Source organism: Ostrea edulis, chromosome 10, assembly GCF_947568905.1.
Source record: "Ostrea edulis chromosome 10, xbOstEdul1.1, whole genome shotgun sequence".
NCBI lineage: Eukaryota > Metazoa > Mollusca > Bivalvia > Ostreida > Ostreidae > Ostrea > Ostrea edulis.
The window spans coordinates 3994737-4014478 of NC_079173.1; the positions used below are offsets into that span (position 1 = coordinate 3994737).

At 35.4% G+C, this 19742-nt stretch overlaps 1 protein-coding gene across 6 annotated transcripts in view; it reads left to right on the top strand.

Annotated features, from left to right (window-relative positions):
* LOC125666583 (UPF0415 protein C7orf25 homolog) overlaps window positions 1–19742 on the top strand; it is an 88373-nt gene that overhangs the window by 3938 nt on the left and 64693 nt on the right. For 3 of the 6 annotated variants that reach the window (XM_048899764.2, XM_048899763.2, XM_056151708.1), the window contains one exon: window positions 670–857. In XM_048899764.2, the coding sequence (XP_048755721.2) occupies window positions 687–857 (171 nt within the window). In that variant the 5' untranslated portion in view covers window positions 670–686. The remainder of the gene's footprint in view (window positions 1–669; window positions 858–19742) is intronic. The other 3 variants (XM_056151710.1, XM_056151707.1, XM_056151709.1) reach the window with 1 other exon arrangement.

A 19742-nucleotide genomic window follows, 5' to 3' on the forward strand; every position in this document is an offset into this window, starting at 1 on the left:
TACCTCATTTGAATTAAAGTAAACAATACTGAACTAAATTTCAGAACCCTGTTGACTAAGATAACTTATCTTTTATGATACACTGTATATTATTGGTTTGTTTTTTTTTATGAAAAATTTAAAATGTAGATGTTAGTATTTAGGCAATTGGGATATTACAATTTCACTAGTTCCAATATACATGTAGATTTTACTTGTCATGGGCAATAGACAAAGAAGGGAATTCTTCTTCCGCTTCTCATACAAAGTTTTTTCGGGCCAAAACTTTTTTTGTCTTTTGACATTCGGCCTTAAGTTTGATATTTTGTATGTGGGTATACAATGATTAGACAGTGTGCCGTGTGCCATTTTTGATGGCCTTTGACCTTTAATGTAAAGGTCTAATGGAATTTGGGGGGCATTTCTTTGTCCGGACTTTAACTTGTATGTCTTTTGACCTTTGATATTTTGTATGTGGGTATACCATGATAATTAAGACAGTATGTCGAGTGCCATTTTCAATGACCTTTGACCTTGACCTTTTATATAAACTATGTAAAATGGAAGGAATCATTTTAGTTTGCTAAAACAATTCTTCCTAGTTGAAATTTGAGACAGATTAAATAGTTTAAATGGTTGAAGGGGATTCTTTGTATTAAGTAACAAAAAGGGGATATAATTCTCCTTTAGGTAGAGATTCTTACAATATGGCTGAGAGACAACCTGAGACTTCTCCACAGGAGGAAAACACCCCTCTGCTTGACCAGTACATTGATTGTGCTAAGAAATTCATAGACCTTGCCAAAGATCTCGGCCATATTAAGGGAGCTAACAAGCTGCAGAGAATGTGTAAATCGGAACTGAAGTACTTGCAGTCGGTAAGTGTGTTTTATGTTAATAGTTGTCCACGTACTTTTTATCATACACCTGTCATTAGACGGAACATATTATGTTATGGCACTCTGGCTGGCTGGCTGGCTGGCTGTTCGCCCGTCCGGGGTCATGTGTTTTCCGGACTTTTTCCAGTAACGGATGCATGTACAACTTTAAAATTTGGTCACAATTTCTCTCTCCAGAATTGTTTAGAGTGAGTTTGCATTTCAGCTGGATTGGTTCGTCCTTGACTTATTTTAGGGTTATAATTAGGTGAAACAGTTTTCCAGACTTTTTTTGGTTACAGTTACAGATATTGCCCTGGAATTTGGTAATAATTAGCTTCCTCTTGGAGGCATACAAGTTCAGTTTGCATTTCAGCTGAATTGGCCTGTCTGTCTATGACCTACATTAGCGCTAAAAGTAGGTCAAAGAGTTTTCCGAACTTTTTTCATTATGGATACAGATATTGCCCTGAAATTTAGTCACAGGCTTCCTCGTGGAGGAATGCAAGTGCAATTTGCAGTTTAGCTGGATTGGCCTTCCTTGACCTACTTTTGGGCTAAAAATAAGTCAAGCAGTTTTCCGGGCTTTTTTTCATTATGGATACAGATATTCCCCTGATATTTAATCAAAGGCTTTCCTCTCAAGTTCAGTTTTCATTTCAGCTGGATTGGTCTGTCCTTGACCTACTTTTGGGCTAAAAATAGGTCAAACCATTTCTGGGGTTTTTTCCATTAAGGATACAGATATTGCCCAAAAATTTGTTCACAAGCTTCCTCTTGGAGGAATACAAGTGCAGTTAGCATTTCAACTGAATTGGTGCACTATGACCTACTTTAGGGGTAGAAGTAGGTCAAACAGTTTTTCAGATTTTTTTGGACATTATTAAGTCACAGGTATTGCTCTAAAATTTTGTCACAAACTCCCTCTCAGAAAAATACATATCAGTTCACATTTCAACTTAATGGGTGCACCATGACCTACAAGTAGATCAAATGATTTCCTGGACTTTTTCTCATCATAGATACAGATATTGCATTGACATTTTGTCACAACCTCCCTCTCAGAGAAAAACATAATCAGTTCACATGTCAGATGGATTGGTGCACCATGACCCACTTAAAGGCTTTTTTAAATTCAGAATGTGTGTGGTATTTATTCAGAGTGCACAATATTCTTCCAGGTTGAATTTCACTGTGTGAAGGGTATAGTACCATTTGCAGTACTCTTGTTCTAGATAAAAAGTTGGGCTTGATAATAAACAGTCAAGTCGGGACTGATGTACATGTTAATGCAATTGTTAATAAACAGCTTAGTGGCTACTTTAATCTACATTGCTATAATACTGTCAGCAGATGTGTATCACAACAAATGTTGTATGTTATACAAATGTCTTCAGATTTGTATAGTGTACAAATGTTGAATCATACAGGAAAAATATGCATGGCCAACACACAACCCTATTGGGCTAAGGCAGCTGTTAGCATGAAATGTTTGTGAGGACAACATCATCAAAGAATGCATTCATATCTCCAGACGTATGTGTAAATAAAAACAAAAGCAAATAATACCATTCTTTTTCTAATGGAAATGAAAAGAGGAATTTAAGTGCAATAAATACATGCACGATAAATGTAATATAAATACAACAAATATTATCTTTCACCAATGGTTTCTCTTCAAACAAACACCATAATATATTCCTGAAGTATGCGTCCTGATCCCAATCTTTTTTAACTCGCCTGATCCAAAGGCTCAAGTCAGCTTTCCCGATCAAAACTTCCTGTTGTTTGTCCGTGCCGTTGTCGTAAACTCTTCTCCAGAACCACGGGGCCAATTTCAATCAAACTTGACACAACATATCGTGTCTATTTATTAATATCTCCTGAACTATTTGAGAGAGAGCTTTCATATTATGCATATATTTCTTATTGCAAGGTCTATGTTATACCATTATCTATGACCTTGTGACCTTTGTCTTATTCAGAACAGCAAGATCATGTTAGTCATATTGGTGTTCGAGGCATTTCTGTGTTATGTGAATTCATTTTCAGTCATATTGTGATCTTTTGGGGCCATGTTGGGGCCACAATATGGGGTCAAATTTTTCCATGGAAATTAAAATTGATAAGAAATAATCTTTTATAAATCACATCAGCTGAACAATGGCAGGGGCAAGGTGACTCATGTGAGCGATGTGGCCCATGGGCCTCTTGTTTTCAATTTATTCAATGACAGTACAGAAATTAACGTTTATTATGAGTAATATGGTTAATTTAATTTGATAAGTTTTATATCACTATATGGCAGATTACTCAAGTGAAATTGCAATGTAATTAGCAGGTTGTGTTGACTAAGAGTGCCGACATCGGAATATACCATGGTCGGAGTGTACATCAGTGTTTTATTGTACACATACATTTAATATGTATTATTAAGAAGTTTTTGGGAATAAAATATTTGGTCAGAAATCCCAGTATGATCGATTGCAATGAGGACAGTAACAGACTATTTATTTTCTTGATAATATTTGACTCATCATACTCGGACTTGAAGATGAAATTTTTTTCTACACAAACTGTGTCGACAGCTTGACAAGCAATGTTGATATAGTCAATACTAGATTAGCACATCATGCACAGATGAAAGTGTCATTTCATTCAAAAGTAAACTTGGTTTCAGCCAGTGATTTATCGAGTCATTTGGTAACATTTACATTCACCACTCTGGACCTCACTCATTATACGAATCAATCAAACTTCCATACATTGCCAAGGCCGGGATATCTTGTGACTTTCACCCAGCCTGGATTATTTGCCAGGAATCACAGGCCCAAAGGACAGAGGAGTATGTACTAATAAACTGAAAGTATCACATTGATTTTTTTTAATTTGAATTTGCCACCAGTAATGACACAAGTAGACCCAGGTACTGGGTCCTTTGAAGTACTATTAACAGGCAATGTAGAGGTTTGAAATTATAGCTCTTTTATCACCAGGATCCCAAGGTTTAGAACAGGATTTTAGTGCTTAGAAGTCAATAATTTACAGTGGACTGTGAGAAAATTTCATCACGCTCTTTTTATTTCTGTTTTTTATTTCACCAGTATGGTGTCGGTAACCTTTTAAGGACGCTAATTATTCCGTTACTGGAGTAACACACCAAAGTTTAGCTGTTACCGTGGTGACTGTGTAATAGTCTGAACAATTTCAAATGAATGTGTGATATATTTTCTGCAGTCCTCATTATAACCTATAACTAATGGATAGGTCGACAGCTTTGTAAGTGGGAGGTCCCAGGCCTTGATCCCGGGCAGCTGCATTAAAACTATGACAGCTTTGTGAGTGGAACTCATCCCGGGCCTTGATCCTGGGCAGCTGCATCAAAACTAAGACGTTTAAAATAGATAAGTAAAGTTCTATTAAATCAGATGCCATCATCAAAACTAAGACGTTTAGATTAGATAGGTGACTATTAAATGATATGCCTTCATCAAAACTAACTTAAGACTTTTAGAATAGATAAGTGACTATTAAATGAGATGAAAGGACTATTAAATGAGATAAGTGACTGTTAAATGAGATAAGTGACTATTAAATGAGATAAGTGACTATTAAATGAGATAGGTGACTGTTAAATGAGATAAGTGACTATTAAATGAGATAAGTGACTATTAAATGAGATAGGTGACTGTTAAATGAGATAAGTGACTATTAAATGAGATAAGTGACTGTTAAATGAGATAAGTGACTATTAAATGAGATAAGTGACTATTAAATGAGATAGGTGACTGTTAAATGAGATAAGTGACTATTAAATGAGATAAGTGACTGTTAAATGAGATAAGTGACTATTAAATGAGATAAGTGACTATTAAATGAGATAAGTGACTATTAAATGAGATAGGTGACTGTTAAATGAGATAAGTGACTATTAAATGAGATAGGTGACTATTAAATGAGATAGGTGACTATTAAATGAGATAAGTGACTATTAAATGAGATAGGTGACTATTAAATGAGATAAGTGACTGTTAAATGAGATAAGTGACTGTTAAATGAGATAAGTGACTGTTAAATGATGCCTTCATCAAGAGCTCAGCTTTACGTTTACTGCTTGTCTAATAAGATTGTCAAATCTGTCAATATTTAGTAATGGCGGTTATACTCGGACGATTTTCTAATCAAGTACCTGGTTACTCAGTAAACTTAATGTAAATATAATTGTATTATGTAATGCCATAATGTATCTATTTTCCTGAAAACTTCCGGCACCTAGGTGAATATACAAAATTATTTAGAGTTAGGTTTTTCCATGTAGAGTGCCTATGTGATTGACTTCTTTCTGTTTGAGTCTGTTGTGATTTATATGTTGGTTGGCTACCCCCCACCCACCCCACCCCCGCATACTTCACACAGCCAACATTTGACGATTTTTTAATTTTCACTTTTTTCACATGTGACTCCATCAGCTAAATTCTTTCGGAATATTTTCTTCATTTTTGAAGTCGACGAAGGTATTTCTATGTCTGTCTGATTTCGCTACCGAATGCTATTACTAAAATAAACAAAATACACAAAATCAATTAAATAATGCCCATTAAAGCGTACCAAAAAGCAAAGGCCCGCGATCATAGCCATTAGTTGAGAAAGGCCACGTGAAACAAAGCCGCAGTCGATAATAGCTATGTACTGATGTGCATGTAGGTGACCAAAATTAGTTTTAAATTACTGTATATAGTACAAGCCGCAGTCGATAACGACAATGTACTCCTGTGGGTGACAATAATTACTGTATTATATAACAAATCCGCAGTAGATAAGTGCGCTATGTACTGGTGTAGGTGACAATAATTACTGTATAGACAAGCACCAAGCATAATATATATATTTATGATAGGTAATACTGAGGTTTCAAATGACGACATGTGTTTTGAAAAATATGAAAATATGATTTGAGTAATCGTGAGTTTCGATTTGATTAGTATTTGATCTCAGATGATCAATAAAATATCAGCTAGGTTAATTAGGTATTCTTTGACATCTCTAATTATGTCTTATGAATTTCAGCAACTTCGTATGTGTAATGGACACAAGAATTTTTTGATAAACTTCATCTGTCCTAAACCTATCTACCTATTGGCCAAAACCCCATGAACTATATAAAGAATTACACAATGAACTATAATTGTATATATTAAACCAGAGCAGTGAATTAGAGTGATTTCAACAAGAGGCTATTAAAAGTATCACAGTTAGTACACAGTTTTGTATTTTGTTAAAACTTTGAATAATGAATGTGAAAAATCCAGAGAACATTTCAATAATTCAGTCAGAATGAATTGAAATCAGTATAAGGTTATAGTTGTGGTGTTATCTGATGTCTAAGTTATAAAATGAAGACTTTATTCTGAATCAGATGTAAAAGTTTGATTGATTTTCAGATAGCTGATAACTTCATCATCAAGGTTTAAAAGTTATATGCATTATTACATTATTTTTCGGTTTGATATTACTTAATTGACAAAATCTTTTCCACAAAATGATGGAAAGCCTAACAGCAGAATACAAATGTCGTCATGTAATCTTAATCAGGGGTGCGTTTTATGAAACAACTTATGACTTGCGACAAAGTATGTTACATACTCATTACTGGAATTTCCCAGTTTACTACATATATGATCATTCTCTCGAATGCGAAATAGTAAAAAAAAAAGATATTGAAAATGAAGTCTCATAAACGTTTTGATTCATCCATTTAAACCAATAACTGCATAATACAATTTAAGATTGCAGGCAACTTTGTCGTAAATAGTTTTGTAAAACAGACCCCAGGGCCTTATAATAGGTGAGTCTTATAGAGTATTGGCAGTTTACCAGACTCTCTGGCTATCTCTGCAGCTATATTGAACTGGAACATTTTTTAATGGCTCACAGATCAAATCTGTGTGGGCTTTGATGACCTTATTTTGACAGAGTTATTGACCCTGCATGCTGAACTTAGCAAATTTCAGGGATTTGACAATTTCCTGGATATTTTTTTGGCTATATCCCTGCAGCTATTGATTTGAAATGTATCAATGGGTTACAGGTCAAGTTTGAGTTTGGGCTTTGTTAACCAGTTTTTGAAAAAGTTATGGACCCTGGAATTTGCAAATGCCACAAAGAGGGTTCTTTTGTTAAGCTTGCCATCACGATGATATCTAATTAATAGTCATTGCATTATTGGAACTGATATTGTACTGCTAAAAATATGGAGGATAAATTTGATTTTGTTTTAAAACGTCAGCACTATACTGTCAAACTTTGATGTATTTTTAAAAATAAACCAACATCTGACTGTATGTGTTCAAATATATTTAAGGAATTGTGAATGCTGCATAATATTTTTATTATGCCTTTTATAAAAGTCATGAAAATTCTTTGTCTATAATACCAATGAGTCGCTTAATTAATTAATACAGTGGGTCACTATGGCAGTTTTGACTATATCTTCACCAAGCACCGAGTTTTGTGAACATGCATTAAAAAAAAAGACAAAGACATTTCGCATTAGTGCATGTTGCGATCTCATGCATGCAGAAAGAAGTTTAAAACTCAATCCCAGCATTACCGTAACACAATACACGTAAATGAACGTTGTCTCCAATGCACTCTGAGATTGAGAAATGAAAATAATCTCAGTCATTTTCTTTCCACAATTTTTTAATAAGTTCTTTCTCAATTACATTGATTCAGAAAAAACTATATAATCAGTGAAGACCTTTTGATATTGTCCAGTTTATCATTATTTTCCAGCCAATCAAATCTTTTAAATATCCGTAAGATGCATTGAAAAACCATGTAATTTATGATATTTGACTTAATTGTGAAATCAGCGAGGAGCACTTGAACTGTGACCCCTTACAGGGTTATGGGACCTTAGATAGAAAATAATGTTATTTCTAATCCTTGTAAACATAAAAGATAGGCATGGGAAAGTGTATCTCATTAGAGGTATAAGTATATTGTTTTGCTATTTTCTGTCACACTCAACAATTTTTCAGTTACCTGGTGGCGCCCAGTTTTTATTGGTGAAAGATAGAACCCAAATGCAATGTACCTGGGAAGAGACCACCGACCTTCCGAAAGTAAACTGGGAAACTTTCTCACTTAATGGCGCAAGTAGGATTTGAACCTGTGCCAACCAGAGGTGAGAGGTCGTGTGATTTTGGTCACGGAGGTCCTCAATAAGCTGAGATATAAGTAAATGCTGTGTAGAATGGTATAATGGTTTTGTGTATACTACACAGAATAGAATTGTCCAGTTACCCAGAGAATATGTATCATTATAAATAGTACATGTAGTGGGGGAGGGGGGGGGGGGGTAACATTAACTTTCATCCCCCAGTAACATCATTGTCTACCTCAGCTTCATGCACCTCAATTGACAGTTAATGGTTGACAATGGTTTTCTCAGGGTGATAATTTTCAATGTTACCCTCAACTACATGCGCTATTTGTTATGCTGAATGTCATTTACTATAAATACACTGAGACAGTTAAACAAGCATTAAAGAGCCAGAAAGCTTTCGATTGTGATGTCATCATAGAATGGCGCAAAAACGTATTACGGTCAAGTGTAAACGTTTTGTAGCAATTATATTTCATCATCATCATCGACCGGTTTTGATTATACAGGCCATGGATTAATCCTCATTGACCAATATTCAAAAATCTTCTTCTGTACAACCCACATGTGTAAGAAAAGCTAAATACATATAGTGATGTAAAGCAGGGAGGCCTCTACCAAGATTGTAAATGTGCTGATCCCTAGGACTAGAGGTTCAGACTAAGGGAGGGGATCCACAGGATTAGAGGTTCGACAGACTGCAGGGAGGGGATCCCCAGGATTAGAGGTTCAGACTAAGGGAGGGGATCCCCAGGATTAGAGGTTCAGACTGCAGGGAGGGGATCCCCAGGATTAGAGGTTCAGACTGCAGGGAGGGGATCCCCAGGATTAGAGGTTCAGACTGCAGGGAGGGGATCCCCAGGATTAGAGGTTCGACAGACTGCAGGGAGGGGATCCCCAGGATTAGAGGTTCGACAGACTGCAGGGAGGGGATCCCCAGGATTAGAGGTTCAGACTGCAGGGAGGGGATCCCCAGGATTAGAGGTTCAGACTGCAGGGAGGGGATCCCCAGGATTAGAGGTTCAGACTGCAGGGAGGGGATCCCCAGGATTAGAGGTTCGACAGACTGCAGGGAGGGGATCCCCAGGATTAGAGGTTCGACAGACTGCAGGGAGGGGATCCCCAGGATTAGAGGTTCAGACTGCAGGGAGGGGATCCCCAGGATTAGAGGTTCAGACTGCAGGGAGGGGATCCCCAGGATTAGAGGTTTGACAGACTGCAGGGAGGGACCAAAGTTGGTGTATAGTGTTTACGTGTGAAACATTTATACCATCTTTAATGCTATTGATAATAAATTGAAACTAAATAGATATTTAGAAAGAGTAGGTTGTCATTAAATTTACCAAAATTGTAAAATTAATGATCCAAGGGGTAGATCGAGGTTTTCATTCCAGGGTGGGTCTAAAATTATGATAGTGATTATTGTCAGCAGCTGACTTGAGCTGAAGGCTTTTCTGATCAAAATTTGTCTATTATCTGTTGTTGGCATTGTCGTTGTAAACTTTTCACATTTTCATCTTTTTCTCCAGAACCACTTGGCCTATTTGACAATCAAACTCGGTACAAATCATCCTTGGGTAAAGGGGATTAAATAAAGTTTGTTTAAATGAAGGGTCAAAGGGGAGATAATCACAAAAATGCAAAAATAGGGTGCAGTCATTTAAAAATGTTCTTCTCAAGAACCACTAAGCCAGAAGAGTTGAAATTTACATGAAATCTTCCTGACATAGTGCAAATTCAAGTCTGTTAAAAAAAAATCATAGTTTTCCTCAAGGTTGTTTATTACTCTAAGGAACTGCTGCACAGGTGAGCAATGAAAGGTGAAGATAAATGAACAGTGATCAATCTCATAACTCCTATAAGCAATACAAAATAGATAGTTGGGCAAACACGGACCCCTGGACACACCAGAGGTGGGATCAGGTGCCTATGAGGAGTAAGCATCTCCTGTCGACCGGTCACACCCGCCGTGAGCCCTATATCCTGATCAGGTAAACGGAGTTATCCGCAGTCAAAATCAGTGTGCTAAGATTGGCTTAACAATCAGTATGAAACACGTCAAACAGCATTTGACCCAATGATAGGTTGTATTGATGAACTAGATCGTTATAACGACCATAAAATTTGCGAAATGCTGACTTCAATCGGGACTGTTGAAACCCCTGTACCATTAACTTGTTTGTCAGTAGCCTACCTCGATTTAAAAACTGACTGTATGCAGAACAAGCTCTTGCATATCAAATCAGTTGAGATATATAAACATCATATGCAGGTGATAATGGAATATTGCTACATAAATATGGGAAGTTGATGATGGAGAAGCTGAAATCATCCCGTTTCTCATACAGTTGAGTTGTCGGTCTGCCGTTTAATTGTCTACTTTCAATAAAATATCTAAGTATGAAACAGAAGTGGACGACAATATGGCCCATGAGCCTCTTGTATTTATCACTTAAAAGACTTCTTTTTTTAAATTTGCTGATACTATATATAAAAACTAAATGCATAATTTAAGAAGAGCAGAAAGGGATGTACCAAAATTGTGAAATTTGAATCCCCAGGGTTCTGACTCGATCTATAGGGTGGCTTCACAGGTCATACAGTGCTACTACAACATATATATTATATAAAGTCTTCCATCAGTATGAGCAAGTTTGGGGGCATTTGTATTTTTAAGAACACATCTTGTTTTGGTTAACCAGTGGAATTGAGAAACCTATAATATGACAGATCTATAAAGTTTTCTGTTACCAGAAAATGTCAAACAAAATATTGAGGTCACCTGCTGCTATGCAAAATGGTCAATTCAAGATGCCCGTGTGTGAAGACATCATAAGACCACTTCACCTCATGATCGATATAAATTCAGAATTCTTGTCGAAGAAATGCTTGATAACCAATAGATTCTTACTATGTAAATAATTCCTCACAATTGTGGACAAACTCTCATTGAGAAAATGTAACTAAATTGATATGCATGGATCATTTGATTTGGGCCAATATATTCCAAAGCCATGATGGAATTTTTTATGCCTTTTTGCCAGTATGTCCTGTTTGATATGGGTCTCCTTCTCTGTTTATCATGAAAGTCTTCATTTGATTTATTAAGAAGTTGTGGTGGAGATCGTTTGCTCTCTTGGAATACGCTAGTGGCCATTCTGTCAAGATCTTTGATTTCAAAACTTTGTCATTATCTGACATTTGCAGCTCCATCATTAAGGAGATTAATAAAAAGCTCAGTCTCTGTTACAGTGTAAATCAATCTTATATCTACAACTGGAGTGAGATCAAATTATTATTGGAATAGAAGAGTTATTTTAATGATGAATTCCTTGTTGAATTTACTCTTCCTTTCCATGTCTACAAATTGTTTGTGGACTTCAGCACATTACAGATTAATTTTCTCATGAGTTCAAAATTTGAACAAAATCTGATTACAATGTATCAGGAAGGATCATTGCTATTTCTGAAGTTTATTGAATGCCTGCAACACTACCAGAGAAGGCTACTGTTAATTTGTTTATATGTTTTTAGCTCACCTGTCCTGAGCTGAAAACTGGGATGAGCTTTATATGTCCATAATCCATCTGTTAACTTTTCACAGGGCCAATTTTGACCCTGGAAACATATAACACAAAGTAGGTTGAGGTAAAGGGGTTTTAAGTCTGTTTAAATGATTGATTAATAATTGTATTTGGTTAATGTCCCTCCTGAGAATTTTTCACTCATATGGATATGACACCAATACTGGTAAAGGGCTTCAAATTTAGACCTATACGGTCGGCGTTTACGGCCATTGAGCAGTGATGGTTCTTTAGCGTACCACACCTACTGTGACACGGGACATCCATTTTTAAGGTCAACTCTGAGGACCCATAACATTCACACCTGATGCCGAGCATTTAGTGATGGAACTGTCATTACATGTACTTGTTTTAACGACTTACATGTAACTCTGTCGCAGCCATGTGCAGGATTCAAACCCTGACCTTCAGCATGCAGAGCAAACGCTCTACCTCTAGACCACTGCAGGGGTGAATGAGGATGATCGAGCCATGTCATTTTCGAAGGGGAGATAAGTGTACTCGTAGATCACGAGAGAAAACTGTGATCAATGGAAAGTGGAGGATATGTACAACAATAATTAATACAGGAATAAACACTGTATGTTTTCTAAGGTAGGAGGAGATCGAACACTATAAAAGATGTAATTTTAAAAGCAACAAACTGAGTGTGAGTCGGATGTGAAGTGCTCTTTGGAGATGTCAACCTCAAGATTTTTCAATATGGATGATTAGAAATTATACCTGTAAATTCAATTCAAATTTTCTTTGAAGTGTATACCAATGAGTATGCATATTGTCTTAAATGGATTTATCATTAAGAATTATTTGGTTCTGTGAACAGCAAGTTTCAGCTTCAAAAATGTCATTCCACTTTTTTTGGTGGTATAGTAATGAATGGTAAGAATTTTAATCTTGAATGAACTATTTTAGGAACACGAAGATCAATTTTTATGCTTTGTGGTCGGAGCATATAGTTTTACCTTGTCCGTCCTTCAGTAACTCCCAGTTTCCTGGACTTTTGTTCTATTAAACACCTTGAGATATTGAATTGATTTTTTGTTGGCAGGTGTACATGTATATTGATGAGTTGCAGATTGAGTTTGAGTTTTGTTCTGGTTCATTGATTATTGATGGAGTTGTGCCCCTTTAATGTAGAAATTAGTTACAACCAGTTTTCTGGACCTTTTTTTTTTCTAAATGCCTTTAGATATATTGAACTGATTTTTTCTATGCAGATGTATATTTATGAGTTGCAGATCTAGATTGAGAGTTTTGTTTTATTGGTTCGTTGATTTTTGAAGGAGTGTTGTTTATTTTATGACTGTTAAAACATATACAGGATTGCATGGTGTTGAGTTCTTCATTGTCAGTCCTCAATGTGTGTAATGTTATATAACATACAATCTGAATACTACTGTCAGTCAATGCTATACTTCAATGGATTTCCTGCATTTGATTATACTGCAGATGGGGGCATTCGTGTCGTGCGCCACAACTAGTTTTAGGTTTATTTTAAAAGCTTTCACCAATTTTAGAAGATTATTTCTTCTCTGGCTGTCCCCCTCTTTGAAAAATTATGCTACAATGTCTGTGTATTAATCTAAACGATGCTACGTGTCTGTATATTAAACTAAACGATGCTACATGTACATGTGTGTGTATTAATCTAAACGATGCTGCATATCTGCGTATTAATCTAAAATGATGCTACATATCTGCGTATTAATCTAAAACAATGCTACGTGTCTGCATATATTAATCTAAATGATGCTACGTGTCTGCGTTTTAATCTAAACTCTTTTAATAAAGGAACTCAACAGTATGAAATAAATAAAAAGAATTAATTGGCATTTGCTATATTAATTAAGTAGCAACTGCAAGTTGAATTAAGTGGTGGCTGCCATATAAATGACAACAGCCAGTAAGTGGCATGTCATATAATATTAAAGTGGTGGGCACCATATTCTCCCTCCTGACACCTAATGGCTTCCATAAATATGCAATGGTAAATGATTGATATAAAATAAAATAATATCAAAAGGCGCCCCCAAAATATAACTTAATGGCGTATTTATGTATTGGAAAACACACAACCCAATTGTGCATATTGAAATCTGTCAAAGAACATATAAACATGAATAAACAAGTTAAATATTGCTATATTGAATCAAAATTGTAGCATTTGAGCTTTTTGATAAGAATATTGTGGTTAACCAGATCAAATGCCGTAATTATACTAAAGTGGAGAAATGGAACACTAATAACAGGTTACAGTTGATCCGCTGCTCACAACCAGTGTTCTGTTAATTGAGCAGTAAGCTGTTTGATGGGAATGAAATTTTTGAAATCCTGTTAATGTGTATAGTCATGCAGATATCATGAACTTGATAAACAATTAATTATGATTTTTCCACATATATTTGAAATATGGTACATGTAGTTTTCAGGATAGAGAATTGGTCATGCATATATAATGTATATGGTGTATATTGATCCGAGTGCCACAAAATTAAGTGTATATTTCAACATTTTTTGCTTTTACAATTCTATTTCAACATGTTTATATATATTTTCATTTTAACAAATTTATAAAAACATTTTTGTGTCACTGTTTATGATTCTTAATCTGTATTTTTATTTTTTAAGTTTAATTTTGTGTGTGTTTTTTTTTTTAATTTACATTTTTATATGTGTTCATAATTTTTGTCTATAATTTTTGTTCTACCAATTTTGTTTGGTTTCTGCAGACTTTAATTTTTATATTTATATAATAAAGAATAAAAAAACGCATAAACAAAAATGGTAGATTTTTTTTTTTTTACTATATTCATAGAATTAAAATTCTTACTTTGAGTATCAAATAGTTAAATATTAGATGTTTCTTTATATCTAGTCTATAAAATTAAAATTCTTACAAAAGATTTTTAATTTCTATCATACACAAAGTTGATTGATGGAAAGATTTTACAAAAACGTATCGATGCCTCAAGAGGATACAGCTTCCTTAATGTCTCCTTATGTAATGGCGGCCGGTCTAGACTCATCATAATGGCCTCACCATACTTGCCAACCCCAACATGTAAAAATCTAGTCATGCCCCTCTTTGGAGAATTAAAAATCTGGTCATGACACGTAACGACATTCACGACATACTTACCATACAATATGCACTTGTATTAGACTTATCTTATTGAAAAGAAGCCTTAACTTAACAATGAGAAAATAGGAATACTTCATGAATCATATTTATTGATTGAATTTACATGATAAAGGGGCATTGGAGGTTTCATTGTTTTGTATTGACCAAAAATTAGTGTGTAATTTTCTTTTTAAACACTGAAAGTCCTTTCAGAATATACATTGCTGTTTGGAAGAACAAGAAAAGTTTGAGCTATAATTTTGAAAGTATTTCAAATCATGATTTGAAGGAGAATTTTTATCTCCAAACCTAATAAACAGGCACAATTTATAGATATAAAATACAATTAGCCTTGTACTATCGTCAATCAGTTTATTTCATCCAGTGAAAGTTGTTTTATTTGTACATATATAAATATCGTCTCTTGATTTGTTGGTGTTGTTCCTGTTGGCCTTGCATGGTGATGATCTCGTTCTCTCCGAGGAAGCCATTTTGTAATTACTTCTTACTTTGTTTTGTCAAAACATCTCCTGGATAATTGTTAACACCTGCACTTATAATTTACCGATCGACACAGCCATCGGCATTGCTTACATAGATCCAATCTTGGGGTGATAACTAGAAATGACATGTGTGAAATTATTTACAAACCAAATCCGGAAATCAGGAGATTTTCGGGTTTTTTAGATATAATCGGGTGAAAAGCATGACCCGCTGTGTGATAAAAAATACTCGGGTTACGGGTTGAAAAATTGGGTGTAACCCAACGAAAACGGGTGAGTTGGCAACTATGGGCCTCACTTTGAATGAACCAGCTAGCTGATATTGAATGAGTTAATTGGCATGACACCTGGTCGCATGTCCCATAAATGGTGCCTTTAGGTAAAGTGTCTGCTGACTTTTCTGTACTCATAGTGATTGATTTTGTTGTATGTGTTATGTGTGCATGACAGTTTATGGCCCCTTCTGAGTGGTGATGTGATCTACCCCTGCTGATTGTAAAAAGGACCATATGGGTTACCACTTCAAAATTACTTTTTGCGATATTCATAAATTAATTATTCAGAAATAACTTTTAAGAAATCGGAATAGGAAACAAGAGTAAAATTATTAACAGAAACGAAAATGTTAAAATGAAATTGCTACAGAATTATAAACAGAATCAAAAACATTGATATGCACTAGCTGTTAAAACAAAAATATAGAATGAAAAGAAAAATTGGAAAAAAATGTTTATAAGCAAGAAATAACAAAACTATTAGAAGTGAAATTGAAAACAACGAAAATGTTAAAATGAAATTGTTGCAACAAAAAAATTGAAATAAAACTGGCATTGATATACCTCCATACGGATTTCTCACCTTTTTTATGCCCTGTAATTGTAGATTCCTGGTCATATAATTTTTGGTCTGACCGTCTGTAAAAACTTTAACCTTGCATGCATCGGGCCATAACTTTTGAATGGATGGTGATGGGGCTAATTTCATATTTCATATTTGTATTCCTTGTAACAAATACCTTCTTTTGGTACCAAATTTTTACCTCATGACCTTGCATGACCTTGGGGTTTTACCTCATGACCTTGGGGTTTTACCTACTTTTGAAAAAATTCAACCTTGGCCATATCTTTTTAATGGTTTTACTAGAGCTTTCATTATCCTTGACGTGACAAATTAAGATGCTCTCTTGGTACCAAAATTAGTTTGCTGATTTTCAGGGGCATCAATGTTTCACACACACATCTTGTTTATATAGAGTACATACTAACTATGTATTGCTATCTTCAAACATGTTGGAAAATTACCAGTGTTATGCTAGCATTCATTAGGAATGTTAGTACTAAGTTTGTAAATTATATTCTCATAGAGTTTGAGAAGATGTGTCAGCCCAATGAAATTGACTCGAGCAGCTTATTAAGATTTCATACAAGAGCTAGAATTTTTACTTTATGTATAATATGTGGAAAATTCTAAAAGTGATGATCTCCAACCTTTGACCACACCAAAAGTTTTAACCTCTGACCTTGGAATTTGACCTACTTTTCAGAAAACCAAACTTATTCAATATCTCTTGATCTATTTAAGGTAGTATTCATATTTTTAAATAGGATTTCTTATGACAAGACCTTTCATACTATGATCTTTGACCTTCTCCAGAACAGCATGCAAGGTCATGTTAGTCATACTGGTATAGAGGTATTCCCATGTTGTGTGAATTGAAGTTTGGAAGGTCATAACTCTTTAGGGCTAGGCTGCATAGGGCCACAATATATGAAGTCATATCATTGGAATAAATATCGGGGAAACAAATCTTTTAAAAATCAAAACAGCTGAATAACATCAGGGCCATGGTGACCCAGGTGAGCATGATGATCCATGGGTCTATTGTTTGAAAGAGTTATGGATCTTAAATTTTGCAAATAATGCTACTAGCAGGGCTTAAGTACTCGAGCTCTCCATCATCCCTTGGTCTATTCATATCATGCAATTCAGATGTTCTCTTATGACTAATGATTTAAATTTACTGTCTATAATCAAATTAACCATTATAAATATAGGAACAGAATACTCTTCTGTTTTAAAGGTATATGAATTCTTTAACCTAATGCACATAACGAAAGTCCATCAGGAGGAACTTGCTGATTGGACAGAATTGCTTTTCGTTATCCCTGGGTTACCAATAGAATTGCCTCATTTAAATCATATATTGAGAATGAGTGAATTGGTATGAATGGACCCATTAGTGATGGAGATTGGAAGGAAATATCTGACAATGGAAGTATCTGACAATGGAAGTATCTGACAATGGCTACTTTTGCATTATCAAATGAATGCCTGAAGAGACTATTCCTCCGTGTTCAATAATTGATCATATCTGATCCAATGTTTAGTTATTTATTTTGTCCGTGTCAATTACTTCAGCTTTTCTTGTGTCAGCCATTTGGGACACTTAATAGTATCAATTACGTCTCTTACTCTTTAAACAAAAAAACTATCTGTTCACGAATTACTGATAGATATCAAAACATTGAAATTTATCATATGGTTACAAAAACTGTGAACTGGAAGATTTCAAAAAGAAATGGGAAACTTGGACCAATATTATAAACATATAAAGCACTAATAGTATTATACATAAAAACGTGCAGACCCCGACTATTTACATTCTTGACATTAAGGATTTACTTGTTATTACAGTGTATTTATTATCTCAATGCTTCTAACTATTACTACTCTGTTATTTAAATACTTCCAACTTTATGACAGCCTTATATGTTCTCTCTCTCTCTCTCTCCCTCACTCTCTCTCTTTCTCTCTCTCTCTCTCTCTCTCTCTCTCTCTCTCTCTCGCATACTGTGATTTGTATTGCTTGGTTTCATATATTAAGTTATTAGAATGTAGATATAAGAAATAAAGAAAAAATTTTCACCCCCAAAAAATTGTAATCTTGATTTTTACTTTAGCATATGCTATGCCATGCTTATCTAATGCTCTTTGACTATATTATTTATCATTACATATCTGGAGGCCATCATCACTGCCTGCCTATTTGTTGAAATCTAGCATTACCAAGATCTTTAAGAAATTTGTGTTCATCAAAATGTTTAAATTAAATCTATATATGAATAAATTTTAGTGTGGCATCCTTCTGACTACTTGTACACAGGTTGATTTCCTAGGAGTATAGTGACATCCTTCTGACTACTTGTACACAGGTTGATTTCCTAGGAGTATAGTGGCATCCTTCTGACTACTTGTACACAGGTTGATTTCCTAGGAGTATATGTGTGTGATAGTGGTCAGACATTAGCAATTGGCAATCTCTCACCAGAGGGCGTTACGCTACGCTCCACAACACGTGAAATTGAAGCTTACGTAGTGCGCCCTCTGGTGAGAGATTGAGCAATTGGTGGGTGCATGGTTACTAATAGACTCACAAATGTTTCCTGGCATGGAAGTATTAAAAATGGCCATTACTTTGTTCATACCCTGACCTCTTGGGGGGGGGGGGGGAGTTGGGTTAAATCTGGGCCGGGCAACAATAGGGGTGTAAAATTTTACAATTACTCTTCCTCCTGATAACTTGTACAATATGCTGGACTGATATGTATAAGCTTTATTCTACAATATACATGTAATAGAAATTCAAGTATGTTTAAAGCATGACGCCTGATCACTGGTGAGTACACACACCAAATTAGGAATGCAGTCTTTAACAGAACCAAAAGGATACAAAGTAACATGCAAGTACTGTAATTTCAGAATATATAGATTCAAATTTATTCATACCACGAGCCAGAGGAAAGTCTTGGGCTACATTATGATATCTGTGCGTGTTACAATCTGAAGTGATATTTTGCATGATGCATATAAAAACACAAACTTTACTGACTAATAATAAGAATAAGAATAAAACAGAAAGGATAGGGATTTAAAGTTGTATGGTCCGAATGTCCACAAATTTTGTCCACCTTGTAAAAACATTGTTAATCGATTATCATGAGGCTGTACGATATGTCATGCATACATTATTTCACCAGATTTAACCAAAATTATTTGATTTTAAATTGTTGTTTAGAAACAAATTTCACTCGATCGGCACATTTCTAATGCATATTCAGAACATAAAACAAGTGACTGTCACGTGTTCAGTTCAGACTTCCACGTGTCCAGTCCAGACTTCCACGTGTCCAGTTCAGACTTCCACGTGTCCAGTTCAGACTTCCACGTGTCCAGTCCAGACTTCCACGTGTCCAGTTCAGACTTCCACGTGTCCAGTTCAGACTTCCACGTGTTCAGTTCAGACTTCCACGTGTCCAGTCCAGACTTCCACGTGTTCAGTTCAGACTTCCACGTGTCCAGTCCAGACTTCCACGTGTCCAGTTCAGACTTCCACGTGTCCAGACTTCCACGTGTCCAGTTCAGACTTCCACGTGTCCAGACTTCCATGTGTCCAGACTTCCACGTGTCCAGTCCAGACTTCCACATGTCCAGTTCAGACTTCCACGTGTC